Source organism: Caretta caretta, chromosome 12 (assembly GCF_965140235.1).
Source record: "Caretta caretta isolate rCarCar2 chromosome 12, rCarCar1.hap1, whole genome shotgun sequence".
NCBI lineage: Eukaryota > Metazoa > Chordata > Testudines > Cheloniidae > Caretta > Caretta caretta.
Genome location: NC_134217.1, coordinates 43745648 through 43770067, shown reverse-complemented (window position 1 = coordinate 43770067; position 24420 = coordinate 43745648). Strand labels below are relative to the sequence as shown.

The window sequence follows — 24420 nt, the reverse complement described above, 5'->3', positions numbered from 1 at the left end:
GCCAGGGGGAACAGGAGGGGGGCTATCAGAGGAGAGCATTAGGGGTGCCTGACCCGGGGGGGGGCGCTAGCCAGGGGGAACAGGAGGGGGGCTATCAGAGGAGAGCATTGGGGGGGCCTAGCCAGGAGGAAGAGGAGTGGGGCGCTAGCCAGGGGGAACAGGAGGGGGGCTATCAGAGGAGAGCATTGGGGGGGCCTAGCCAGGAGGAAGAGGAGTGGGGGGCTAGCCAGGGGGAACAGGAGGGGGGCTATCAGAGGAGAGCATTAGGGGTGCCTAGCCAGGAGGAAGAGGAGTGGGGGGCTAGCCAGGGGGAACAGGAGGGGGGCTATCAGAGGAGAGCATTGGAGGGTGCCTGACCTGGGGGGGGGCGCTAGCCAGGGGGAACAGGAGGGGGGCTATCAGAGGAGAGCATTGGGGGCGCCTAGCCAGGAGGAAGAGGAGTGGGGGGCTAGCAGGGGAAGCACTAGGGGGGCTAGCCAGGGGGAACAGGAGGGGGGCTATCAGAGGAGAGCATTAGGGGTGCCTAGCCAGGAGGAAGAGGAGTGGGGGGCTAGCCAGGGGGAACAGGAGGGGGGCTATCAGAGGAGAGCATTGGAGGGTGCCTGACCCGGGGGGGGGCGCTAGCCAGGGGGAACAGGAGGGGGGCTATCAGAGGAGAGCATTGGGGGCGCCTAGCCAGGAGGAAGAGGAGTGGGGGGCTAGCAGGGGGAGCACTAGGGGGGCTAGCCAGGGGGAACAGGAGGGGGGCTATCAGAGGAGAGCATTAGGGGTGCCTAGCCAGGAGGAAGAGGAGTGGGGGGCTAGCCAGGGGGAACAGGAGGGGGGCTAGCAGAGGAGAGCATTGGAGGGTGCCTGACCCGGGGGGGGCGCTAGCCAGGGGGAACAGGAGGGGGGCTATCAGAGGAGAGCATTGGGGGGGCCTAGCCAGGAGGAAGAGGAGTGGGGGGCTAGCCAGGGGGAACAGGAGGGGGGCTATCAGAGGAGAGCATTAGGGGTGCCTAGCCAGGAGGAAGAGGAGTGGGGGGCTAGCCAGGGGGAACAGGAGGGGGGCTATCAGAGGAGAGCATTGGAGGGTGCCTGACCCGGGGGGGGGGGGCGCTAGCCAGGGGGAACAGGAGGGAGGCTATCAGAGGAGAGCATTGGGGGCGCCTAGCCAGGAGGAAGAGGAGTGGGGGGCTAGTAGGGGAAGCACTAGGGGGGCTAGCCAGGGGGAACAGGAGGGGGGCTATCAGAGGAGAGCATTAGGGGTGCCTAGCCAGGAGGAAGAGGAGTGGGGGGCTAGCCAGGGGGAACAGGAGGGGGGCTATCAGAGGAGAGCATTGGAGGGTGCCTGACCCGGGGGGGGGGGGCGCTAGCCAGGGGGAACAGGAGGGGGGCTATCAGAGGAGAGCATTGGGGGCGCCTAGCCAGGAGGAAGAGGAGTGGGGGGCTAGCAGGGGGAGCACTAGGGGGGCTAGCCAGGGGGAACAGGAGGGGGGCTATCAGAGGAGAGCATTAGGGGTGCCTAGCCAGGAGGAAGAGGAGTGGGGGGCTAGCCAGGGGGAACAGGAGGGGGGCTAGCAGAGGAGAGCATTGGAGGGTGCCTGACCCGGGGGGGGGCGCTAGCCAGGGGGAACAGGAGGGGGGCTATCAGAGGAGAGCATTGGGGGGGCCTAGCCAGGAGGAAGAGGAGTGGGGGGCTAGCCAGGGGGAACAGGAGGGGGGCTATCAGAGGAGAGCATTAGGGGTGCCTAGCCAGGAGGAAGAGGAGTGGGGGGCTAGCAGGGGGAGCACTAGGGGGGCTAGCCAGGGGGAACAGGAGGGGGGCTATCAGAGGAGAGCATTAGGGGTGCCTGACCCGGGGGGGGCGCTAGCCAGGGGGAACAGGAGGGGGGCTATCAGAGGAGAGCATTGGGGGGGCCTAGCCAGGAGGAAGAGGAGTGGGGGGCTAGCCAGGGGGAACAGGAGGGGGGCTATCAGAGGAGAGCATTAGGGGTGCCTAGCCAGGAGGAAGAGGAGTGGGGGGCTAGCCAGGGGGAACAGGAGGGGGGCTATCAGAGGAGAGCATTGGAGGGTGCCTGACCCGGGGGGGGGGCGCTAGCCAGGGGGAACAGGAGGGGGGCTATCAGAGGAGAGCATTGGGGGCGCCTAGCCAGGAGGAAGAGGAGTGGGGGGCTAGCAGGGGAAGCACTAGGGGGGCTAGCCAGGGGGAACAGGAGGGGGGCTATCAGAGGAGAGCATTAGGGGTGCCTAGCCAGAAGGAAGAGGAGTGGGGGGCTAGCCAGGGGGAACAGGAGGGGGGCTATCAGAGGAGAGCATTGGAGGGTGCCTGACCCGGGGGGGGGGCGCTAGCCAGGGGGAACAGGAGGGGGGCTATCAGAGGAGAGCATTGGGGGCGCCTAGCCAGGAGGAAGAGGAGTGGGGGGCTAGCAGGGGAAGCACTAGGGGGGCTAGCCAGGGGGAACAGGAGGGGGGCTATCAGAGGAGAGCATTAGGGGTGCCTAGCCAGGAGGAAGAGGAGTGGGGGGCTAGCCAGGGGGAACAGGAGGGGGGCTATCAGAGGAGAGCATTGGAGGGTGCCCGACCCGGGGGGGGGGCGCTAGCCAGGGGGAACAGGAGGGGGGCTATCAGAGGAGAGCATTGGGGGCGCCTAGCCAGGAGGAAGAGGAGTGGGGGGCTAGCAGGGGGAGCACTAGGGGGGCTAGCCAGGGGGAACAGGAGGGGGGCTATCAGAGGAGAGCATTAGGGGTGCCTAGCCAGGAGGAAGAGGAGTGGGGGGCTAGCCAGGGGGAACAGGAGGGGGGCTAGCAGAGGAGAGCATTGGAGGGTGCCTGACCCGGGGGGGGCGCTAGCCAGGGGGAACAGGAGGGGGGCTATCAGAGGAGAGCATTGGGGGGGCCTAGCCAGGAGGAAGAGGAGTGGGGGGCTAGCCAGGGGGAACAGGAGGGGGGCTATCAGAGGAGAGCATTAGGGGTGCCTAGCCAGGAGGAAGAGGAGTGGGGGGCTAGCCAGGGGGAACAGGAGGGGGGCTATCAGAGGAGAGCATTGGAGGGTGCCTGACCCGGGGGGGGGGGCCGCTAGCCAGGGGGAACAGGAGGGAGGCTATCAGAGGAGAGCATTGGGGGCGCCTAGCCAGGAGGAAGAGGAGTGGGGGGCTAGTAGGGGAAGCACTAGGGGGGCTAGCCAGGGGGAACAGGAGGGGGGCTATCAGAGGAGAGCATTAGGGGTGCCTAGCCAGGAGGAAGAGGAGTGGGGGGCTAGCCAGGGGGAACAGGAGGGGGGCTATCAGAGGAGAGCATTGGAGGGTGCCTGACCCGGGGGGGGGGGCGCTAACCAGGGGGAACAGGAGGGGGGCTATCAGAGGAGAGCATTGGGGGCGCCTAGCCAGGAGGAAGAGGAGTGGGGGGCTAGCAGGGGGAGCACTAGGGGGGCTAGCCAGGGGGAACAGGAGGGGGGCTATCAGAGGAGAGCATTAGGGGTGCCTGACCCGGGGGGGGGCGCTAGCCAGGGGGAACAGGAGGGGGGCTATCAGAGGAGAGCATTGGGGGGGCCTAGCCAGGAGGAAGAGGAGTGGGGCGCTAGCCAGGGGGAGCACTAGGGGGGCTAGCCAGGGGGAACAGGAGGGGGGCTAGCAGAGGAGAGCATTGGAGGGTGCCTGACCCGGGGGGGGGCGCTAGCCAGGGGGAACAGGAGGGGGGCTATCAGAGGAGAGCATTGGAGGGTGCCTGACCCGGGGGGGGGGCGCTAGCCAGGGGGAACAGGAGGGGGGCTATCAGAGGAGAGCATTGGGGGCGCCTAGCCAGGAGGAAGAGGAGTGGGGGGCTAGCAGGGGAAGCACTAGGGGGGCTAGCCAGGGGGAACAGGAGGGGGGCTATTAGAGGAGAGCATTAGGGGTGCCTAGCCAGGAGGAAGAGGAGTGGGGGGCTAGCCAGGGGGAACAGGAGGGGGGCTATCAGAGGAGAGCATTGGAGGGTGCCTGACCCGGGGGGGGGCGCTAGCCAGGGGGAACAGGAGGGGGGCTATCAGAGGAGAGCATTAGGGGTGCCTAGCCAGGAGGAAGAGGAGTGGGGGGCTAGCCAGGGGGAACAGGAGGGGGGCTATCAGAGGAGAGCATTGGAGGGTGCCTGACCCGGGGGGGGGGCGCTAGCCAGGGGGAACAGGAGGGGGGCTATCAGAGGAGAGCATTGGAGGGTGCCTGACCCGGGGGGGGGGGGGGCGCTAGCCAGGGGGGCTATCAGAGGAGAGCATTGGAGGGTGCCTGACCCGGGGGGGGGGCGCTAGCCAGGGGGAACAGGAGGGGGGCTATCAGAGGAGAGCATTAGGGGTGCCTAGCCAGGAGGAAGAGGAGTGGGGGGCTAGCCAGGGGGAACAGGAGGGGGGCTATCAGAGGAGAGCATTGGGGGCGCCTAGCCAGGAGGAAGAGGAGTGGGGGGCTAGCAGGGGGGAGCACTAGGGGGGCTAGCCAGGGGGAACAGGAGGGGGGCTATCAGAGGAGAGCATTGGGGGGGCCTAGCCAGGAGGAAGAGGAGTGGGGGGCTATCAGAGGAGACCATTAGGGGTGCCTAGCCAGGAGGAAGAGGAGTGGGGGGCTAGCCAGGGGGAACAGGAGGGGGGCTATCAGAGGGGAGCATTGGAGGGTGCCTGACCCGGGGGGGGGGGCGCTAGCCAGGGGGAACAGGAGGGGGGCTATCAGAGGAGAGCATTGGGGGGGCCTAGCCAGGAGGAAGAGGAATGGGGGGCTAGCAGGGGGAGCACTAGGGGGGCTATCCAGGGGGAACAGGAGGGGGGCTATCAGAGGAGAGCATTGGAGGGTGCCTGACCCGGGGGGGGCGCTAGCCAGGGGGAACAGGAGGGGGGCTATCAGAGGAGAGCATTGGAGGGTGCCTGACCCGGGGGGGGGCGCTAGCCAGGGGGAACAGGAGGGGGGCTATCAGAGGAGAGCATTGGGGGTGCCTAGCCAGGAGGAAGAGGAGTGGGGGGCTAGCCAGGGGGAACAGGAGGGGGGCTATCAGAGGAGAGCATTGGAGGGTGCCTGACCCGGGGGGGGTGCTAGCCAGGGGGAACAGGAGGGGGGCTATCAGAGGAGACCATTAGGGGTGCCTAGCCAGGAGGAAGAGGAGTGGGGGGCTAGCCAGGGGGAACAGGAGGGGGGCTATCAGAGGGGAGCATTGGAGGGTGCCTGACCCGGGGGGGGGGGCGCTAGCCAGGGGGAACAGGAGGGGGGCTATCAGAGGAGAGCATTGGGGGGGCCTAGCCAGGAGGAAGAGGAATGGGGGGCTAGCAGGGGGAGCACTAGGGGGGCTATCCAGGGGGAACAGGAGGGGGGCTATCAGAGGAGAGCATTGGAGGGTGCCTGACCCGGGGGGGGGCGCTAGCCAGGGGGAACAGGAGGGGGGCTATCAGAGGAGAGCATTGGAGGGTGCCTGACCCGGGGGGGGGTGCTAGCCAGGGGGAACAGGAGGGGAGCTATCAGAGGAGAGCATTGGGGGGCCTAGCCAGGAGGAAGAGGAATGGGGGGCTAGCAGGGGGAGCACTAGGGGGGCTAGCCAGGGGGAACAGGAGGGGGGCTATCAGAGGAGAGCATTGGGGGGGCCTAGCCAGGAGGAAGAGGAGTGGGGGGCTAGCCAGGGGGAACAGGAGGGGGGCTATCAGAGGAGAGCATTAGGGACGCCTAGCCAGGAGGAAGAGGAGTGGGGGGCTAGCAGGGGGAGCACTAGGGGGGCTAGCCGGGGGAACAGGAGGGGGGCTATCAGAGGAGAGCATTAGGGGTGCCTAGCCAGGAGGAAGAGGAGTGGGGGGTTAGCCAGGGGGAACAGGAGGGGGGTTATCAGAGGAGAGCATTAGGGGGGCCTAGCCAGGAGGAAGAGGCGTGGGGGGCTAGCCAGGGGGAACAGGAGGGGGGCTAGCCAGGGGGAACAGGAGGGGGGCTATCAGAGGAGAGCATTGGGGGTGCCTAGCCAGGAGGAACAGGAGTGGGGGGCTAGTAGGGGAGAGCATTGCAGGGGTTGCCTCACTGGGGGCAGAGCAGGGCGAGAGCCAGTAGCAGTAGGAAGAGGTGCCTGTTTCTCCAAGGCTGGGGGTGATAGAGAACATGCTCTGGCCAGATAACCAGTCCTGTAGGAATAAAGCTCTCATGGTCATGCAGGCTCCCGTAGCGATAGTGCTAGGATGAAATCACAAACCAAAATAAACTGTCTATATCAACAATACTAAAACTGCTTCCAGCCTAACTCCGGCTTTTGGAAAAGCCTGGATAAATAAATGCGCTTGCAGTGTGCTCTGGAAGTCTGCAGGCTAGCGCCTATCAAATAAAGGGAAATGCAAGTTCCCGGTTTGAGGGCCTTCTAATGCACAGTCCTCCATACCTACAGCTCTAGGCCAGTTCACGTTCCTTGGCTGATCTCAGCTGTCCGAGTGTGAGGAGAGAGACTACATTGGAACTGATTTAAACCTGTCAAATGCACAGAAGTCTCACTACTTTTTTAGTAAAGGTCTCCTGGTGTTTTGATCTGAGAAGCACATTTCTCAAGTAATGCAAATACATGATCTTACAGCAGGGTTTGTACATGCGAATAAGCAAACACAATTTATTTGAATCGTATCACTGTATCAGCGTAGCAGGTTAAATATCAGCTACTCTTTGTGGAGGAATCTTTACTCCCTTGCACACAGTTTTATGTTTATGCCCTAAATACAGATTTAAATGCACAATCACTTCAGTTCTTTCTCTGATTTGTAGATCACCAATCACAGGTGCTAGTCTGGGTATGTACTAAGTTAGTTTGTTTCCAATATACTGGAATAATATAACCATTTCGGGATAGCTGCTTCAGTTGTGCTATCAGTTTTTCTTGAACTGCTAAGTATTATGTTACCCCAACATTCTGAAATTGAAGCTTTTGATGCAGTTAATATAAATTATGCATGCTGTGTAACAAATATTTTTTAAAATGTGACCAATTTGATCATTTTTGATCAATAGTCTAGAGGATGGTTCTAGACTATTCTCAGTGGTGGAAGAGGACAGGACAAGGAGTAATGGTCTCAAGTTGCAGTGGGGGAGGTTTAGGTTGGATATTAGGAAAAACTTTTTCACTAGGAGGGTGGTGAAACACTGGAATGTGTTGCCTAGGGAGGTGGTGGAATCTCCTTCCTTAGAAGTTTTTAAGGTCAGGCTTGACAAAGCCCTGGCTGGGATGATTTAATTGGGGATTGGTCCTGCTTTTGAGCAGGGGGTTGGACTAGATGACCTCCTGAGGTCCCTTCCAACCCTGATATTCTATGATTCTATGAAAATGGACTGTAGAGCAGGCCCCAAGGACTGGAAGTTTCCACAGGCCCTGGGGGTTGAAGAGCCCCAGTGCTGTAGAACCAGGGGCAGCAGGTTTGTATAATTTTTGGTGGTGCCCAGAATGGGCCCAAATCCCGCATCTCCCACCCACACCTGCTTAAAGCAGGAATGGGTTTGGGTGCAGGCTCTGGGCTGGGCTGGGGAGTGGTGTGTAGCAGGGCTGCAGGCTCTGGGAGGGAGTTTGGGTGCTGGGTATGGGCTGGGCCAGGATGAGGAGTTTGGGGTACCCCAGGCAGGCTGCGCTGGGGCAAAGGGCCAGAGAGGACGACTCTCTGCAGCCCTCTCCCCCCTGGCAGCAGCGAGCTCTGGGGGTGGGCCAGCATGACACTCAGCCAAGCCCCCCCAGGCTGCTGCTCAGGAGGTCCAGCCAGGATAAGCACCCCCCCCCCCCCTTGGAGTCAACTCAGAGTCACCTGCCAGGGTGGGGCTGCCATGCACCTTCTCCCCTCCTCAGGCACAGCAGCTGCCTCAACCTGCCCCAGCACTGCTCCGTTGTAGCCGGCAGCGGCCGGCGAAGAAGCGTGGAGCTGCAGGGAGCAGCCGCCCGCTGCCCAGGGCAGGCAGGGACACTCTGGAGGGGTGTATGGGGGCAGGAGGCAGGGCAAGGGGAGAGACCTGTCCCCAAACATTGGTGGAGCCAGGCCCCCTGGGTCCTGAATTTGCTGGAGCCTGGGCACCACAGGCCCATACATCTCGCAGCCCCTGAGAGCCATGTCAGAGGCCTAAGACAGCATAGCAAAGCTCAGGAGTAAAGAGTTTCTGGCACTAGCCTTCACTCTCCTCATCATCTCCAGAAGAGCAGGGACCTCAATAGCACAGATGCCAGGTAAAAAACCATTTTGTCAATAAGTGTCCTGAATCAAGATCTCTCTCAAAGTTAGCCAGGTGGCCTGAAGAGCTTCCCCAGCACTTGAGAACTGAGACAGCCCTCCTGCTCTTTACAGATCACGCACATCTGGGTTTTGACCTCCCCAAACACAAGGGCAGGTGGCTTTCTTAGTAACCTCATCCATGCTGCTTGCAGTGTCAGTGGATCCAAGGCAGGGAAAATAGCTAGAGGGGGAAACTGGACCAATTTGTCTGATATTAGGGGAAGCAGCCCAAGATGTCTAGCCATACCGGATTTCCCCCATCAGCACAGGCACTTAAAAAAATTAACTACATTAAAAAGCAGCACCTAAAAGGTGCAGAGAAAGAGAAATCTGAGAGGACAAGCATTAAGGGCACAGTGCTCCGAGCTCGCTCCACCATCAGCAGTCAAAGGAAAGTGGAGAAAAGTTGGGTTTCCACCCTTGTGGGGGGGAGGCAGGTAACCACAATGGACATTGCTTTCTGGCCAATACCATGAGCACATTCACCATGGGGGGGGGGGTCATCCACAAGGAGAATTTCCAAAGGAGGATGTATCAGATTGTAAGTAAAAGTTCACATGCTGGAATATGATGCTGAGGTAAGGGAAGGATGCTGTGGCAAATACCATGACCAGAGAATCAGAAGAGAGCTAGATAAGTTCATGGAGGATAGGTCCATCAATGGCTATTAACCAAGATGGGTAGAGAGGAAAAACAATGCTCTGAGAAGTGTCCCTAGCCTCTGTTTCCCAGAAGCTGGGAATAGGCCACAGGGGGATGGATCACTTGATTACCTGTTCTGTTCATTCCCTCTGAAGCACTTGGCATTAGCCACTGTCGGAAGACAGGATACTGGGCTAGATGGAGCTTTGGTCTGACCCAGTACGGCCGTTCTTATGTTTGCTTGTTTTTGGAGTGTTGTGAATGTTATTCTTTTTATGCTGGAAAGGCACTATCAATGAATAAGGTTTTGCAACATTTCCTTGAGGTGCTCGGACTCTGCAAACAACCAGTCTCCTTTGGAAGTTCATTCTGTAGCCATATCCCTTTGACTCAGAGTACTTTGTCCCCAGCACTCATGTGCTTCACTTTGGGTTTTGTGATCTGCACTGTCCCACAGAAGCAAAACTCTCTTGGCAGTTCAAAGATTGATATTTGGTCTCTTATGCAGCAAGGCACTGGTCCTGGGATGTACATACACTTGTTCCAAGACTGGCCCCCTTTCACAGAATTGCTTTTCAAGTGAGGGGTCTGAGGGAATAGGAAGGTCATGTGAATATGTAAAAGGACATGCTGAGAGATATAAGGGCAACTTGGGTTCTGTTAGGAAGACTCCAAGGATAGAGACAATCAGGATAGAGACAATTTTTCACAGTCCCAGGCAGAGAAGAGAAGCCTGCTGGGAAGGTGGCGGTCAGAATCTCTTATGTGAGGTGTCAAGGTTCCTCCCCCACTCTGAACTCTAAGGTACAGATGTGGGAACCTGCATGAAAACCTCCTAAGCTTACTTTCACCAGCTTAGGTTAAAAGCAAAAGTGGATGGGAATCTGGGAGGCAGTGACCATGAGTTGGTTGAGTTCAGGATCCTGACACAGGGAAGAAAGGTAAGCAGCAGGATACGGACCCTGGACTTCAGGAAAGCAGACTTCGACTCCCTCAGGGAACGGATAGGTAGGATCCCCTGGGGGACTAACATGAAGGGGAAAGGAGTCCAGGAGAGCTGGCTGTATTTCAAGGAATCCCTGTTGAGGTTACAGGGACAAACCATCCCGATGTGCTGAAAGAATAGTAAATATGGCAGGCGACCAGCTTGGCTTAACGGTGAAATCCTAGCGGATCTTAAGCATAAAAAAGAAGCTTACAAGAAGTGGAAGGTTGGACATATGACCAGGGAAGAGTATAAAAATATTGCTCGGGCATGTAGGAATTAAATTAGGAGGGCCAAATCGCACCTGGAGCTGCAGCTAGCAAGAGATGTCAAGAGTAACAAGAAGGATTTCTTCAGGTATGTTGGCAACAAGAAGAAAGCCAAGGAAAGTGTGGGCCCCTTAATGAATGAGGGAGGCAACCTAGAGACAGAGGATGTGGAAAAAGCTAATGCACTCAGTGCTTTTTTTGCCTCTGTCTTCACTAATAAGGTCAGCTCCCAGACTGTGGTGCTGGGCATCACAACATGGGGAATAGATGGCCAGCCCTCTGTGGAGAAAGAGGTGGTTAGGGACTATTTAGAAAAGCTGGATGTGCACAAGTCCATGGGGCCGGACGAGTTGCATCCGAGAGTGCTAAAGGAACTGGCGGCTGTGATTGCAGAGCCATTGGCCATTATCTTTGAAAACTCGTGGCGAACGGGGGAAGTCCCGGATGACTGGAAAAAGGCTAATGTAGTGCCAATCTTTAAAAAAGGGAAGGAGGATCCTGGGAACTACAGGCCAGTGAGCCTCACTTCAGTCCCCAGAAAAATCATGGAGCAGGTCCTCAAAGAATCAATCCTGAAGCACTTAAATGAGAGGAAAGTGATCAGGAACAGTCAGCATGGATTCACCAAGGGAAGGTCATGCCTGACTAATCTAATCGCCTTCTATGATGAGATTAGTGGTTCTGTGGATGAAGGGAAAGCAGTGGATGTATTGTATCTTGACTTTAGCAAAGCTTTTGACACTGTCTCCCACAGTATTCTTGTCAGCAAGTTAAAGAAGTATGGGCTGGATGAATGCATTATAAGGTGGGTAGAAAGTTGCCTAGATTGTCGGGCTCAACGGGTAGTGATCAATGGCTCCATGTCTAGTTGGCAGCCGGTGTCAAGTGGAGTGCCCCAGGGGTCGGTCCTGGGGCCGGTTTTGTTCAATATCTTCATAAATGATCTGGAGGATGGTGTGGATTGCACTCTCAGCAAATTTGCGGATGATACTAAACTGGGAGGAGTGGTAGATACGCTGGAGGGCAGAGATAGGATACAGAGGGACCTAGACAAATTGGAGGATTGGGCCAAAAGAAATCTGATGAGGTTCAATAAGGATAAGTGCAGGGTCCTGCACTTAGGACGGAAGAACCCAATGCACAGCTACAGACTAGGGACCGAATGGCTAGGCAGCAGTTCTGCGGAAAAGGACCTAGGGGTGACAGTGGACGAGAAGCTGGATATGAGCCAGCAGTGTGCCCTTGTTGCCAAGAAGGCCAATGGCATTTTGGGATGTATAAGTAGGGGCATAGCGAGCAGATCGAGGGACGTGATCGTCCCCCTCTATTCGACATTGGTGAGGCCTCATCTGTGTCCAGTTTTGGGCCCCACACTACAAGAAGGATGTGGATAAATTGGAGAGAGTCCAGCGAAGGGCAACAAAAATGATTAGGGGTCTGGAACACATGACTTATGAGGAGAGGCTGAGGGAACTGGGATTGTTTAGTCTGCGGAAGAGAAGAATAAGGGGAGATTTGATAGCTGCTTTCAACTACCTGAGAGGTAGTTCCAAAGAGGATGGTTCTAGACTATTCTCAGTGGTTGAACAGGACAGATAAAGGAGTAATGGTCTCAAGTTGCAGTGGGGGAGGTTTAGGTTGGATATTAGGAAAAACTTTTTCACTAGGAGGGTGGTGAAACACTGGAATGCATTACCTAGGGAGGTGGTGGAATTTCCTTCCTTAGAAGTTTTTAAGGTCAGGCTTGACAAAGCCCTGGCTGGGATGATTTAATTGGGGATGGGTCCTGCTTTTCAGCAGGGGGTTGGACTAGATGACCTCCTGAGGTCCCTTCCAACCCTGATATTCTATGATTCTATGATTCTAAAACTTCCCCAAGGTACAAATTAATTTTATCCTTTGTCCCTGGATCTCCACTGCCACCACCAAACTCTAACTGGGTTTACTGGGAAACGTAGTTTGGACATGTCTTTCCCCACAAAATCCTCCCAACCCTTGCACCCCAGTTCCTGGGAAAGGTTTGGTAAAAATCCTCACCAATTTGCATAGGTGACCACAGACCCAAACCCTTGGATCTGAGAACAATGAAAAAGCATTCAGTTTTCTTACAAGACGACTTTTAATAGAAGTAGAAGTAAATAGAAATAAAGGAATCACCTCTGTAAAATTAGGATGGTAGATACCTTACAGGGTAATTAGATTCAAAACATAGAGAATCCCTCTAGGCAAAACCTTAAGTTACAAAAAAGACACACAGACAGAAATAGTCATTCTATTCAGCACAGTTCTTTTCTCAGCCATTTAAAGAAATCATAATCTAACACATACCTAGCTAGATTACTTACTAAAAGTTCTAAGACTCCATTCCTGTTCTATCCCCGGCAAAAGCAGCATACTGACAGACACAGACCCTTTGTTTCTCTCCCTCCTCCCAGCTTTTGAAAGTATCTTGTCTCCCCATTGGTCATTTTGGTCAGGTGCCAGCGAGGTTACCTTTAGCTTCTTAACGCTTTACAGGTGAGAGGATTTTTGCTCTGGCCAGGAGGGACTTTAAAGGGGTTTACCCTTCCCTTTATATTTATGACATGAGGCAAACCCCGTTTTGGTGGAGTTGTCAACATGTGATCCTAATGTGGTGCCTGAGACTGACAATGGAGGAAGGGGTGAGAAATGTGGTCCAGATAATGAAAAACAGTAAGGCAGCAGGATAAGCAGAATGGTTAAGGCATATGGGGAAACAAGTGAATTCCAAAGGATTGGTGGAAGTCTATCTTTGTCCCAATGCATAAGAAGGGTAGTATCCATTAATGTGGAAACTATCAAAAGATAAGTTATTGTTGCACCGGATCAAGTTACTGGAATGCATCCTGAATATTAGAATTAGGAAAGTTGTGGAACCTGTCCCTGAACAAGAACAGTTCAGCTTTAGGAAATGATGAGGAACCATAGATGCCATGTTTGCAATTCATCAAGGGATAGAGAAGTGCCTAGAACAGGGATGAGCAAACTACGGCCCATGGGCTAGATCTGGCCCGCCAGCTGTTTTAAGACTGCCGTTGAGCTCCTGCTGGGGAGTGGGGTCTGGGACTTACGGCGCTTCATGCAGCTCCCGGAAGCAGCAACATGGCCCCCCCTCCAGCTCCTATGAGCTCCAATGGTTCCCTCTAGTGCTCCAATGGGAGCTGCAGGGGCGGTGCAGAATGCAGAGCCGCCTGGCTGCGCCTCCGCATAGGAGCCAGAGAAGGAACCTGCCATTGCTTCCGGGAGCTGCTTGAGGTAAGTGCCCCTGGAGTCTGCACCCCTGAGCCTCTTCCCATGCCCCAACTCCCTGCCCCAGCCCTGATCCCCCTTCTACCCTCCAAACCCCTCAATCCCAGACTGGAGCACCCTCCTGCACCTCAAGCCCCTCATCCCCAGCCCCACCCCAGAGCCTGCACCCCTTCCCGCACCGCAACCCCCTGCCCCAGCCCTGATTCCCCCTCCCGCCCTCCAAACCCCTCGGTCCCAGCCCAAAGCACCCTCCTACACCCCAAACTCCTCATCTCTAGCCCCACCCCAGAACCCACACCCCCAGCTGGAGCCCTCACCCCCAGCCCAGAGTCCCCTCCTGCACCCTGAACTCCTCATTTCTGGTCCCACCCTGGAGCCCTCACCCCCTCCCGCACCCCAACCCCAACCGTAATCATAGAATCATAGAATCATAGAATATAAGGGTTGGAAGGGACCCCAGAAGGTCATCTAGTCCAACTCCCTGCTCAAAGCAGGACCAATTCCCAGTTAAATCATTCATGGCCTGCCACACAATTTCTATTCCAAGATGTGGCCCTCAGGCCGAAAAGTTTGCCCACCCCTGGCGTAGAGCTTTAACAGGGTAGCTTCTGGGCTTTTAGAAGACCGAGAAAAGGCATATGATCAAATAAACAGAAGGATGCTCACAACAGTACTGAGGAAATATTGAGTGTCCAATGATTTAATAACTATGGTGAATGCATAACTGTGATCCAGAGATATTTTGGAATAACAAGCCCCTTTGAAATGGAAGTTAAACTGTATCAGAAGTTGGCCCTCAGTCAGCTGCTGTTTATCATATTGATGGACTATGTCAGCAGGAAGATCCCAAAGAGAAAAGGTGAGAAGCTGGTATAGGCAGATAACATAGCAATAAGGGCATCCTCAAAAGAAGACCTAGATGAAATAGTAAGCCAGTAGTATCACCAGCTATGCAAGCATGAGATGAAAGTGAACATGACTAAGACCAAGGTCATGTGGATTAGTAGAGGTACGATAGGGAAACTGGATATAGAGATTAATGGAGTAAGACTAAACCCGACTGATCCGTTCAAGTACCTTAGTAGATGGGTTATAGAAGCAGGCATGCTTGAATGTTAGTTTCAGTCCAGCCTGGGGAGTGCTGGACGAGTATGGAATAACATCTCAGGTGTTGTTTCTGACAAGCATAGGGCACTGAGACTGAAAACCCAACTGTACAGAACTGGGGTCCCCCCAAAGCGTTCAAGATGAGATGTCTTCATGCACTAAAAGGAGTAACATGAAGGTACAGATTTCAAAATGAAAGCATTGGGATGGAAGGCAAAGTCCATGATGTGGCTGACAAAATCCAAGTAGTACAACTTCGCTGGTTTGGAGATGTACAGAGGATGAATTAAGAGAACCTGGTGAAGACAGCATGGCAGGAGAGGCTGATAGGAAACCAACCCCAGTGAAAGCCCAGGAAGCAATTGGTGGATTGCATCAAAGAAGATGGACCTTAATGCAGCCCTGGACAGACAAAGATAGCAGATGCTTGCATGACAGCCTGACCCCAAATGATGGGATATGGGGAAGTAGTAATAAATATATTAAACATAAGACCTAAGACGGGACCTTGAGAAAAAATGGTAAATTATCAATAATAGTGCAGACAAGGCAAAAGTTTTCAATAAATATTTCCATTCTGTATTTGGGAAAAAGCAGATGATGTTATAATATATGATAGCACTCTTCCCATTCCACTAGCATCTCAGGAAGATGTTAAACAGCAACTACTAACATTTTAAAATTTGCAGGTCCAGATAATTTGCATCTAAGAGTTTTAAAAGAGCTAACTGGATAGATTACTCAAACATAGATGTTGGTTTTCAATAAGTCTCAGAACACCAGAAAATTCCAGAGGACTGGGAGCAAGTGAATGTTGTGCCAATATTTTAAAAGGGTGAACAGGATGACCAGGATAATTAGAGGCCGGTCAGTCTGGCATCAATCCAAGCAAGATGATACAAGATTCAGTTAAGAAAGAAATAAAGGGGGTTAATATAATTCACGTGAATCAACATGGGTTTATGGAAAATAGATCCTGTCAAATTAACTTGATTTTTTTTTTTTAATAAGATTAACAGTTTGGTTGATACATATACATAGACTTCTGTAAGGCATTTGACTTGCTAACACACAACATTTTGATTAAAAAACTAGAATGATATAAAGTTAACATGGCACATATTAAATTGATTAAACACTGGCTAAATGAGGGACCTCAAAATGTAATTGTAAACATCACTGAGCAGGCGTGTATCTAGTGGGACCCTACAGAGATTGGTTCTTGGCCCTGCGCTATTTAACATTTTTATAAATGACCTGGAAGAAAATAAAATAAATTACCAATAAAAAGTTTGCAGATGACACAAAAATTAGAGGAGTGGTAAATAATGAAGAAGAGGGTGATTTGCTTCACCCTGTAAGCTGGGTGCAAGTAACCAATATGAGTTTTAATATGGTTACGTAAAAATATACATCTTGGAACAAAGAATGCAGGCCATACTTACAGGATGGGGGACTCTATCCTGGAAAGTAGTGACTGAAAACAATTTGGGGGCATGGGTGGCATTTCTAATAGGCAGGGGAAGGCTGTGCCTACTCAAACAGCCCCATGGGGTCCCGCCTACGCTCTGTCCAGGGGGCCCCCAGTGCTGCTAGTTGGCCCCAGCCCAGGCAGGCTGCTCCTCCTCCGGGAAGGAAAGCCTGCTGGGGCAGCTGGGATTTGGGGCAGCTGGGGGGTCCGTGCCACCCAACGCTCCAGGGTTGGGGGGTCCATGCATCCCCCACCACTCTGGAGCTGGGGGGCTGCCCGCTTAGTACTCTGGGGGCCGCGTGCCACCCGTTGCTGCGAGGCTAGAGGAGGGGCTGCTTGCCTGCCACCCACTCAGGGCTCCGGGGGACTGGGTGGGGGCCACGTGCCACCCACCGCTCTGGAGGGGGCTGTGCGCCACCCGGTGGCCCAGGGCTGGGGAGGTGTGATGCCGTGGCCAAAAGGTTAATGCGATCCTGGAATGCATAAACAGGGCAATCTCAAGTAGCAGTAGACAGATACTACCTCTACACTTGGTATGAGTGCAACTGCTGGTGGAATGCTGTGTCTAGTTCTGATGTCCCCAAATTCAAAAAGGATGTGGATCAGTTGGAGAGGGTTCAGAGTAGAGCCATGAGATTATTAAAGGATTAGAAAACCTGCTTTATAGTGATAGACTCAAGGAGGTTAACCAAGAGAAGGTTAAGGTGTGAATTAATTCCTGACTACAAGTATCTACCTGGAAAACAAATATTTAATAATGGTCTCTTTAGTCTAGCAGAGAAAGGTATAATGCCTGGAAGTTGAAGCTAGACAATTTCAGAGTGGCAATCAGGCATACATTTTTAACAGTGAGGGTAATTAACCATGGGAACAATTTACCAAGGGTCGTGGTGGATTCTCCATCACTGGCAATTTTTAAATTAAGATTGGATGTTTATCTAGAACAGTGGTTCCCAAACTTTAGCAACCTGTGAACCCCTTTCACTAAATTGTGAAATCTCATGAACCCCCTCTTAAAGATGAATATTTCCAGGGATTTAAGTTTAAATTTCCTCCGCGCTCTGTGGGGCTCCTATTGCTGGACCCCATTGACCGCCCTGGTCAACTGAGCTCCACGGAGCTTGGGCTGCAGGGACCACTGGGGCTTGGGCTGCCAGCCCCAACTGCCCAGCCCCGCTCTCGCTGGGGCTCAGGCTGTCAGCCCTGCGCGGAACGCTGGGGTTTGGGCGGCCGGCTCCCCCGCTGACTGGGGCAGGGCTCGGGCTGCCAGCCCCAACTGCCCAGCCCCGCTCTCGCTGGGGCTCAGGCTGTCAGCCCTGCGCGGAGCGCTGGGGTTTGGGCGGCCGGCTCCCCCGCTGACAGGGGCAGGGCTCGGGCTGCCAGCCAACTGAAAAAGCAATAGATCTGTAGCCTACTCTGACAACTTTAGGCACATGCCAGGAGATTACTGTCCCTAGTTCTCTCTTGCTACATCATTGCTCCCAAATAGGTTTGTCTCAGAGTTATCTTTCAATTGTGCTTTTTGCAATTATTCATCACTTCAAGAACTCTTACAGTGCCAAATGCTTCAGCCCTCTCCTATGTGCTGCCATTGCTGAGACGTGCATGCCCTTCTTGCCCTGCTGTACAGGCCAGGCTTGCACTGTGCACTTCATTTTCAGGTTATACATTAAGTATGCTGAGGAAGTGTGTGGCGTTGACAGGGCTAGACTCCATCAGAGAGGAACGATGAAGTTACTATTGCCCTGATTCAGAGGGGTGGGCAAAAAGAAATTGGCTCTCCAAACACGTCTTTGTCCCTTTCTAGAACCATCACTAATGGGTGATTTTACTGTGCTCTGTCCCCCCACTAGAGGATCCCCAGTAGAGGATCTAAGCAAAGCTTTAATCTGGGCAGCTCACCTGACTGTGCTACTTTGGATTGGAAACAAATTGCAAGGTGCTGTCCCACTGCCAATAGGAAGCACAATGTTGAGCTATTGGCCTGAATTTTCCTGCGAATGCCAAGCTGGTCACCAAAAGGAGGACACCTACAGAATGTGCAGATAAGGCTGTTTGCCCCATTCCCTCATTGACACATGCAACCTAAATGCAGAGGCTGAAAAGTTTTTTTTCCCACCATAAGCTATTTCTCCACTGGGTTCTCCTATGGGGAAGTTAGGGCAACCAGCATCATCAAGTTCCAGAAACCAATTTCCACCCAAAATGGGACAATGTGAAGGAAAGCTACTGGATTATAGTTCAACACTGTTGTTGTATTGGAGGGGATTTCTATAATCAGATTATTGTAGGGACACACAATCATGGCACAGTGGGTCTGGACTTCTGCAGAGCAAAACAATCACTGGGTTACTTCATAGATGAAAACAAGACTAGTGTCATACATCACAGGGATAAAGTCAGCAGAGAGCACACAGCTGGCATTCGCATTGCTTCCCTCCAATGATAATTGGACTGGATACTTCTTCATACCTAGAGATATCAATAATAAAAAAAAGAGGACCAAATATCACAAAGTCCAGACTGAACTATAACAGACTCCAAGAATGGATTGCAGGAGTAATTCCTTACGTACTGCTATGATGGAGAGACTAAGACAAGCCATACCATATGGCCAAGATTCCTGTTTCCCCTCTGCAGCATTCAGTAGCCCCACCAGTATGCTATAGCACTGAAGGGGTATAGTTCCTAAGCTTGTTTATGGATTTGTGGCTGGGCAGCCTTCTCTTAGTGAGAAATTTATGTAACATTTATAGGTTTAATACGCACCTGTCCTCATTCCGTTAGGCAAGCGCACTGGCAGAATCTGCAAGCTCTGTGGCATTTCCAGTGGTCACTGCTCAGGCTCTTCCAGGTGCCTGGCCTTCTCATGCCCACTAGTGATTAGCCAGGTAGTCATGTGGTTAAAAACCCAGTCCTCTCCCACTACACTTGAAAAAAGTAACAAGACACAGTTTTAAATCACTGAGTATTGACTTTATTATTAGTCACTTCATAATTTGTTTCAACTGAAAGACAATACACACAGCAGAATTCTAATGCATCCCATGTAAATGTTTACATCTGTTATGCTCCTCACTCACCTCTAAGACTTAGCATTTAATTAAATTTTTTTCACATCTCAAAAATCTGCAATAGTTAGAACGTCATCAGGCTCCCCTCTCAGAAAGGGCTTTTTTTTTTTTTTTTAAATAGAGTCAAGGAGATGGGATTCCATGTAAAATGTAACTTACAACTTCAGGAAAGAAAAAGGACTACAGGAATAAAGTGAGTTCACAGAGGGAAGCATCCAATGGCTCCTTCCCTTACAGCCCCCAAGCAGAAAATGAACACATGGAAAGCACATCAGGAGGTCTAAAAAAAGCCATCCTTGCTGCTCCAGAACCAGGCCTAGGGAAAGGAATGAAATGCTTGTCCCAGATGCTTCAGCATCTTCTGGGTTAAATATCCAAGGACTTGTGTAGGCAGCAGCTACTCACTGCTATTGCTTGAAAGAGTTGTTTACATCAATTCCATGTGCCGTTCCCCCAAGAAGCTGCACAAAATCAAATCTCAGGACTTTTACTTGCCTCCTCCCCATCTCCTCTGCCTTCAGCCTGATTCAGCTCCTATTCCTTCTGTTGTCTCATGGCTCAAAGATATTAATACATTCACTAGAGGGGGGGAAAAAATAAAAAGATATTCACCGCCTTCTCCCAGCCCCAAACTCTCTATGCAGAGTGTTAAAAAGGTTAACTTTAAGTCTGTATCCTGCCCTCAGCACTGTCCCCCTGCATTAAAATGGGAAGCATGTCATCAGATGTGGCAGTCAACCAGACATGTACAACTGTCCCATTCCATTGGTGTGAACGTAAACAGTGCTCAAAGCACTTTACAGAGGTGGGCAAGTATTATTACACCCAAGTTACAAACAAGGAAACAGGATGGGGTTTAAGAGACTTGCCCAGGGTCAAGTAGCAAACAAAGGGATTGATCACTAGGTGTGCACAGCGGGTATGAAGCTCTCTCTCTGGTATGGTATTAGCACCATTATCCCTAGCAAGAGGAAGGCAGAGACCTCCAAGGACAACGGAAATGCTTAGCCTCTTCATGATGATTATCTCACAGCCAAAGGATGGCCTCAAACTGAACGTCCTACAGGTGTACAATCCACACCACTCACCCTGCCACATGCATTCTCCTAAACTTAGTCAGGAGACTCAGGACAATTGCACCAAAATTTTGTGTCAAGTGCAGAGAGCTCCATACATATACAAACATCTCTTCCATGGACTGAGGCTGAAGAGGAGCCAAGCACACAAGAGGAATTTATCCCAACAAGCTTTCCATTTGGAAAGCTACTGGCAAAACACATGCTGCTCCAGAAGAGAGGAAGTAATGATACCTGAAGCAATGAGGTATTCAGCTTCCAGTTGTACAGCAGTCAACAGGCCAGAGTGACCATTGCTTCTGCAGCATCAGCTCTGACCTCACTTATGCCCCAGCATCACTGCTCTTCCTACGAAAAAGGAACTATTGAAGTGCAGCAGTCTTCACAGTAACGAGCGACTTTTTTGTAGCAGGTGCAGCCTTCACTGAGGAGAATGGGAGAGTTTGTGGGAACTAAGGCACAGACTTAGCTTGATATCTGAAAGTGTTTCTGAACCAGAGAGATGTCCATCACCACCCTCACTCATGGCTGAAGTGAATGGGAAGTAACGCTCAACACTTCCAAGAATAGACCCTTATACAACTGTTAAATATCACTGGGCTGCCTGTAACATCACACTTCTGTCTGAAGCAGACACCTCATCCTCAATGATTTGGCCAAGACATTGCTCTTCTTGTAAATGCTACAACCCAGGATCAGTTCTGTTCTCAAGAGAGACACTGTGTGGGTGCAGCTTATTCTTCCTATAGTCTCAAGCAGATGCCAATGCCAGCAGAATGCTACAGAGCTTCTATTCTAATCAAAAAGGTCTTAGCTGATCCCCTCCAAATGTTGGAAGGTAAAGAGATGGCCTCCATGACTAAGAGATAAACTAGTGCTGCTGTAGGGACCTACCCATCAATCATACTACAAAGCCTTGTGCCAATTTGACAGTATTATTTAACACCATTTAAAAAAGCAGTCTGAACATAAATCTTTAATGACCACTTTTCAAAGGCAAAGGCAGAGCAGCTCTCTCTACTTTCTCTAAATACCCAGGGTCCCACACTTGTATGCAGTCTCACAGAGCCCAAGCCTACACAGCCTGCTCTGACCACCCATCAACAGTTGGCAAACATCAGATCCTGCATCCAAATCAGTTATACGGACAGATGGAAATGTTTCCAGTGAAGACCAGCACCTGGTGTCAGTCCTTTGTGACCACCTGAAGGGTTCAGGTCTCAGGACCACTTACGGGTCATCATCTAGAAGGCTCTAAGGGAGAAGTAAAGCAGATTTGACACCAGTTTCCTCTGAGAAAGCATCAGGGTTGGAGACAAGAGTCTATTCAAAATGCCAATATGCTCAAGGTGAAAATCCAAGGTGTGCCCCCTCCCTTTCCCCAGTCCTACAGGGTGCTCAACACCATACATAGCTGCCCTGTCTCGCACTATGGCCCTTGGCTCCCATTCTTCACCTTTCCACAGAGGTTTATGAAGCCACTATTTGGCTGACACTGCATACTAAAAAATGCACAGTGCAGCAATACATAGTTCTTCTCTAGAAATAACTGACATAGCTCTGAAGAGCACTAGACCTCAGGTCTTTGGACCCATATGCTCAAGAAACTGGCCTCCACGCAAAGAACAACTTGCTTAGTTACTTTCAATTTGAGAATAAATGTGGGTGCCACATCAGATGGACATGAACTTCACTGAAAGGGGAGCAAGGAGCAACAGGGTTTCATTACACCACCATTAAGTACAAAGTGGGAAAGGTCTCTTTAAACTGCATGGTCTTTATTTCAGTGCCAGTGTTACAGATACAATATAAACATCCCAGTCAGAAGAATGAACTTGGATGGAATCCAGGGGTCTATGACAGGCTTAGGAAATGAAACGGGGGAAGGTCTGGAGTAACAAGGAAAAGTGACTTTATAGTGTAGTCTATGCTGAGCCTCCCAGCGGGCAATGGGGCCTTTTATCAAAAAGTGATCTATAGAGTGGAACATTGTCTTTCTACCCACCTACCACAGCCAACAGTCAAGGGACTGGGGAATATCAGAGTTTTGAAATTTTGGGCATAGGGTGGGTTGGAGCTCTAGGTCTCTAATCCATTGTGATGCTTTCTGGGGAGATAGCTTCAGAAGAGCCATTGTGAGTCTGCATGGCTGCAACCAATGAAGGAAAGTGAAGGAAATTGAAGTGTCAGGGCTTCATGTTCAAATATAGCACCAAATCAACTGGATCAGATCTCATCAGCATCACTTTTCCTGCGCTCTGTCCCTGACCTGCTGTCGGTATCATACAGCTAAGGTGTCTGTGTGTATACAGCAATGCACAGAATAGGCCAATAGGAGCCTACAGCCTCTTCACACATTGGAGAAACAAAGAAAAAGGCAAGACTCCCTAATGGTCTCTGGATAACCTCTCCCACAAACCCCAGATGAAAGTGCCTGAAGATGGTAACCCAGCAAGTAATGACTCAAAACCACCTCACCCACCCCATAGAAAGAAGGCAGCAGAAAGAAGAGACAGCTGCTCACTTGCTGCACGGGGGCAGGAGGGGGGGAGGAGAGAAAAAAGTGTTTCCTTGCAAGCAATTCCAGTCCTCTCTTCCAAGCGAGCTGTATGTTTCTTAGGGGGAAGGGCAATGTTGCTTCTGGCTGTGAATGCATGGGGGAGTGCAGAGCAGCCTCCACAAGCAGCAAGCCTCATCAGCGGAGGGGAGGAAATTAGTCTCAACAGATATGCTTCAAAAATCAGCAATCACTTCAGGAAGATTCCTCCTCATCAGCAGGTCTCATTGTTCCCCAGGTCCATGGTGCAGTTTGGGGGATTGCCAGGGATCAACCTTCTTCCCCAAGTTCCTCTGATTGGGTGGGGTGAGTAAGAATGGTGCCAGAGCCTCACTGCCAGGCCTGAGGGGGGAAGTTGTTGACTTCTGCTAGATCCTGCATTGCTGAGCCCTTGTGATTATAGGTCAACTTGATCCGCATACGTAGTTGTTGCTATAAGAGAGGAAAAAACAAGATCAGGGTCTTCAGTAAACCCCAAACTCACAATCCCTCCCACAACCTCTCTCACCCTGTGCAACCTGATCGGTCACCTCTGGAGGAGGTAGGGACACACCACTAGCACTGTCCCATCCTGTGGGCACACTTGTGTCACATGGGCTGCTAGGATGTGTCTCACAGGCAATTAATCTGGTAGGATGATACGCAGTTAAAGCCAATGCTGATCTAAAACAGGCTAGAGCTTTCTAATCTTCCAGTCCCTCTCATGGAAACTTGTCGAAGCCTTAGAGCACAGCTCTTTTTTCCAATCTGTGCACCCCCACAGGACTCAGTCTGCTCTGCCCCCATCCTTCTTCTCCACTCTGTACACTTCAAGACAGCCGACCAGCTGCAGCTAATGAAGAGTGCAGAAGGCAGGTCTGGTGGCTGCTGGCCAGCTCTTGGGCTCGTAGGCTCTGTGGGACAGGTCCCCTGTCTAAGTTCTTGCATTTCCTCCGCTTTCCTCTGCTGCTTATTGCACAGTCTGCAGGGCAGGCTCTGTCTCAGGTCCCTGACGGTACTCCATGTAAATTTAAGTATCCAATTTCCATACAACCCTGAACTTTGACTTTAAAACTGGAAAAAGGCATCAGCTGGACAGCCCTGAGGAATGAAGCTGTTTGGAAGCCTGGCCCCGCTGCTGCCTGATAGGTAAACAGACACTGCCCTGCCAGCCCGCCAACCCACTACAGGTGAGGGGGCAGCAGTTCAATCTCCATTGCCCATGCAGTTCCTAGCTTGTCACCAATTAATGCAAGGCCTAGTGATTTGTGAGGTGGGGGCCAGAACTGAAACCAAACGCATCTTCTATGGGGCCAGACGTCTGTGAGATGGAAATAATTCTTTATCCCTACCAAGCTGGGCAGGGTTCAGCTTCGTGACCCACAGGTGAAAGGTTTGGAGCCCACCAGCAATGCCCTGAGGTACCCTGTCCAAGGGGACATGCCATATAGATCTATTATAGACTATTGCCAATGAGTTATATTAAAAGGACATTCAGGTTGCACAGCCAAGCTCTCAAAAGTCAGGAAGTGCCAGAATTAAGGCTGCCTCGGCAACTGTAATTCTACTTACTCCCATGCCTTATGATACCGTCTTTAATTACATGAGCACATACTATTTATTCCACAGGACCCCGGCTTTATTCAAATGCATGACCTCACTTAACAGGGCTGAAGAGGAAACAGCCTCAAGAACCATGAGAAAGGGGACATCCCCCTCCCCCAAAAAAGTAGAGAATACAGTGCTACTAAAGCCCAGCTCTTGGCAGTTACATGGGAAAGGGGAATT

General features: G+C 52.1%; 1 protein-coding gene across 2 annotated transcripts in view; it reads right to left on the bottom strand.

The window, feature by feature from the left end:
• Window positions 1–18900: 18900 nt before the first annotated feature.
• AP1G1 (adaptor related protein complex 1 subunit gamma 1) overlaps window positions 18901–24420 on the bottom strand; it is a 99898-nt gene continuing 94378 nt past the window's right edge. For both annotated transcript variants that reach the window (XM_048816967.2, XM_048816968.2), the window contains exon 23: window positions 18901–23085. In XM_048816967.2, coding sequence (XP_048672924.1) covers window positions 22984–23085 — 102 coding nt within the window. In that variant the 3' untranslated portion in view covers window positions 18901–22983. The remainder of the gene's footprint in view (window positions 23086–24420) is intronic.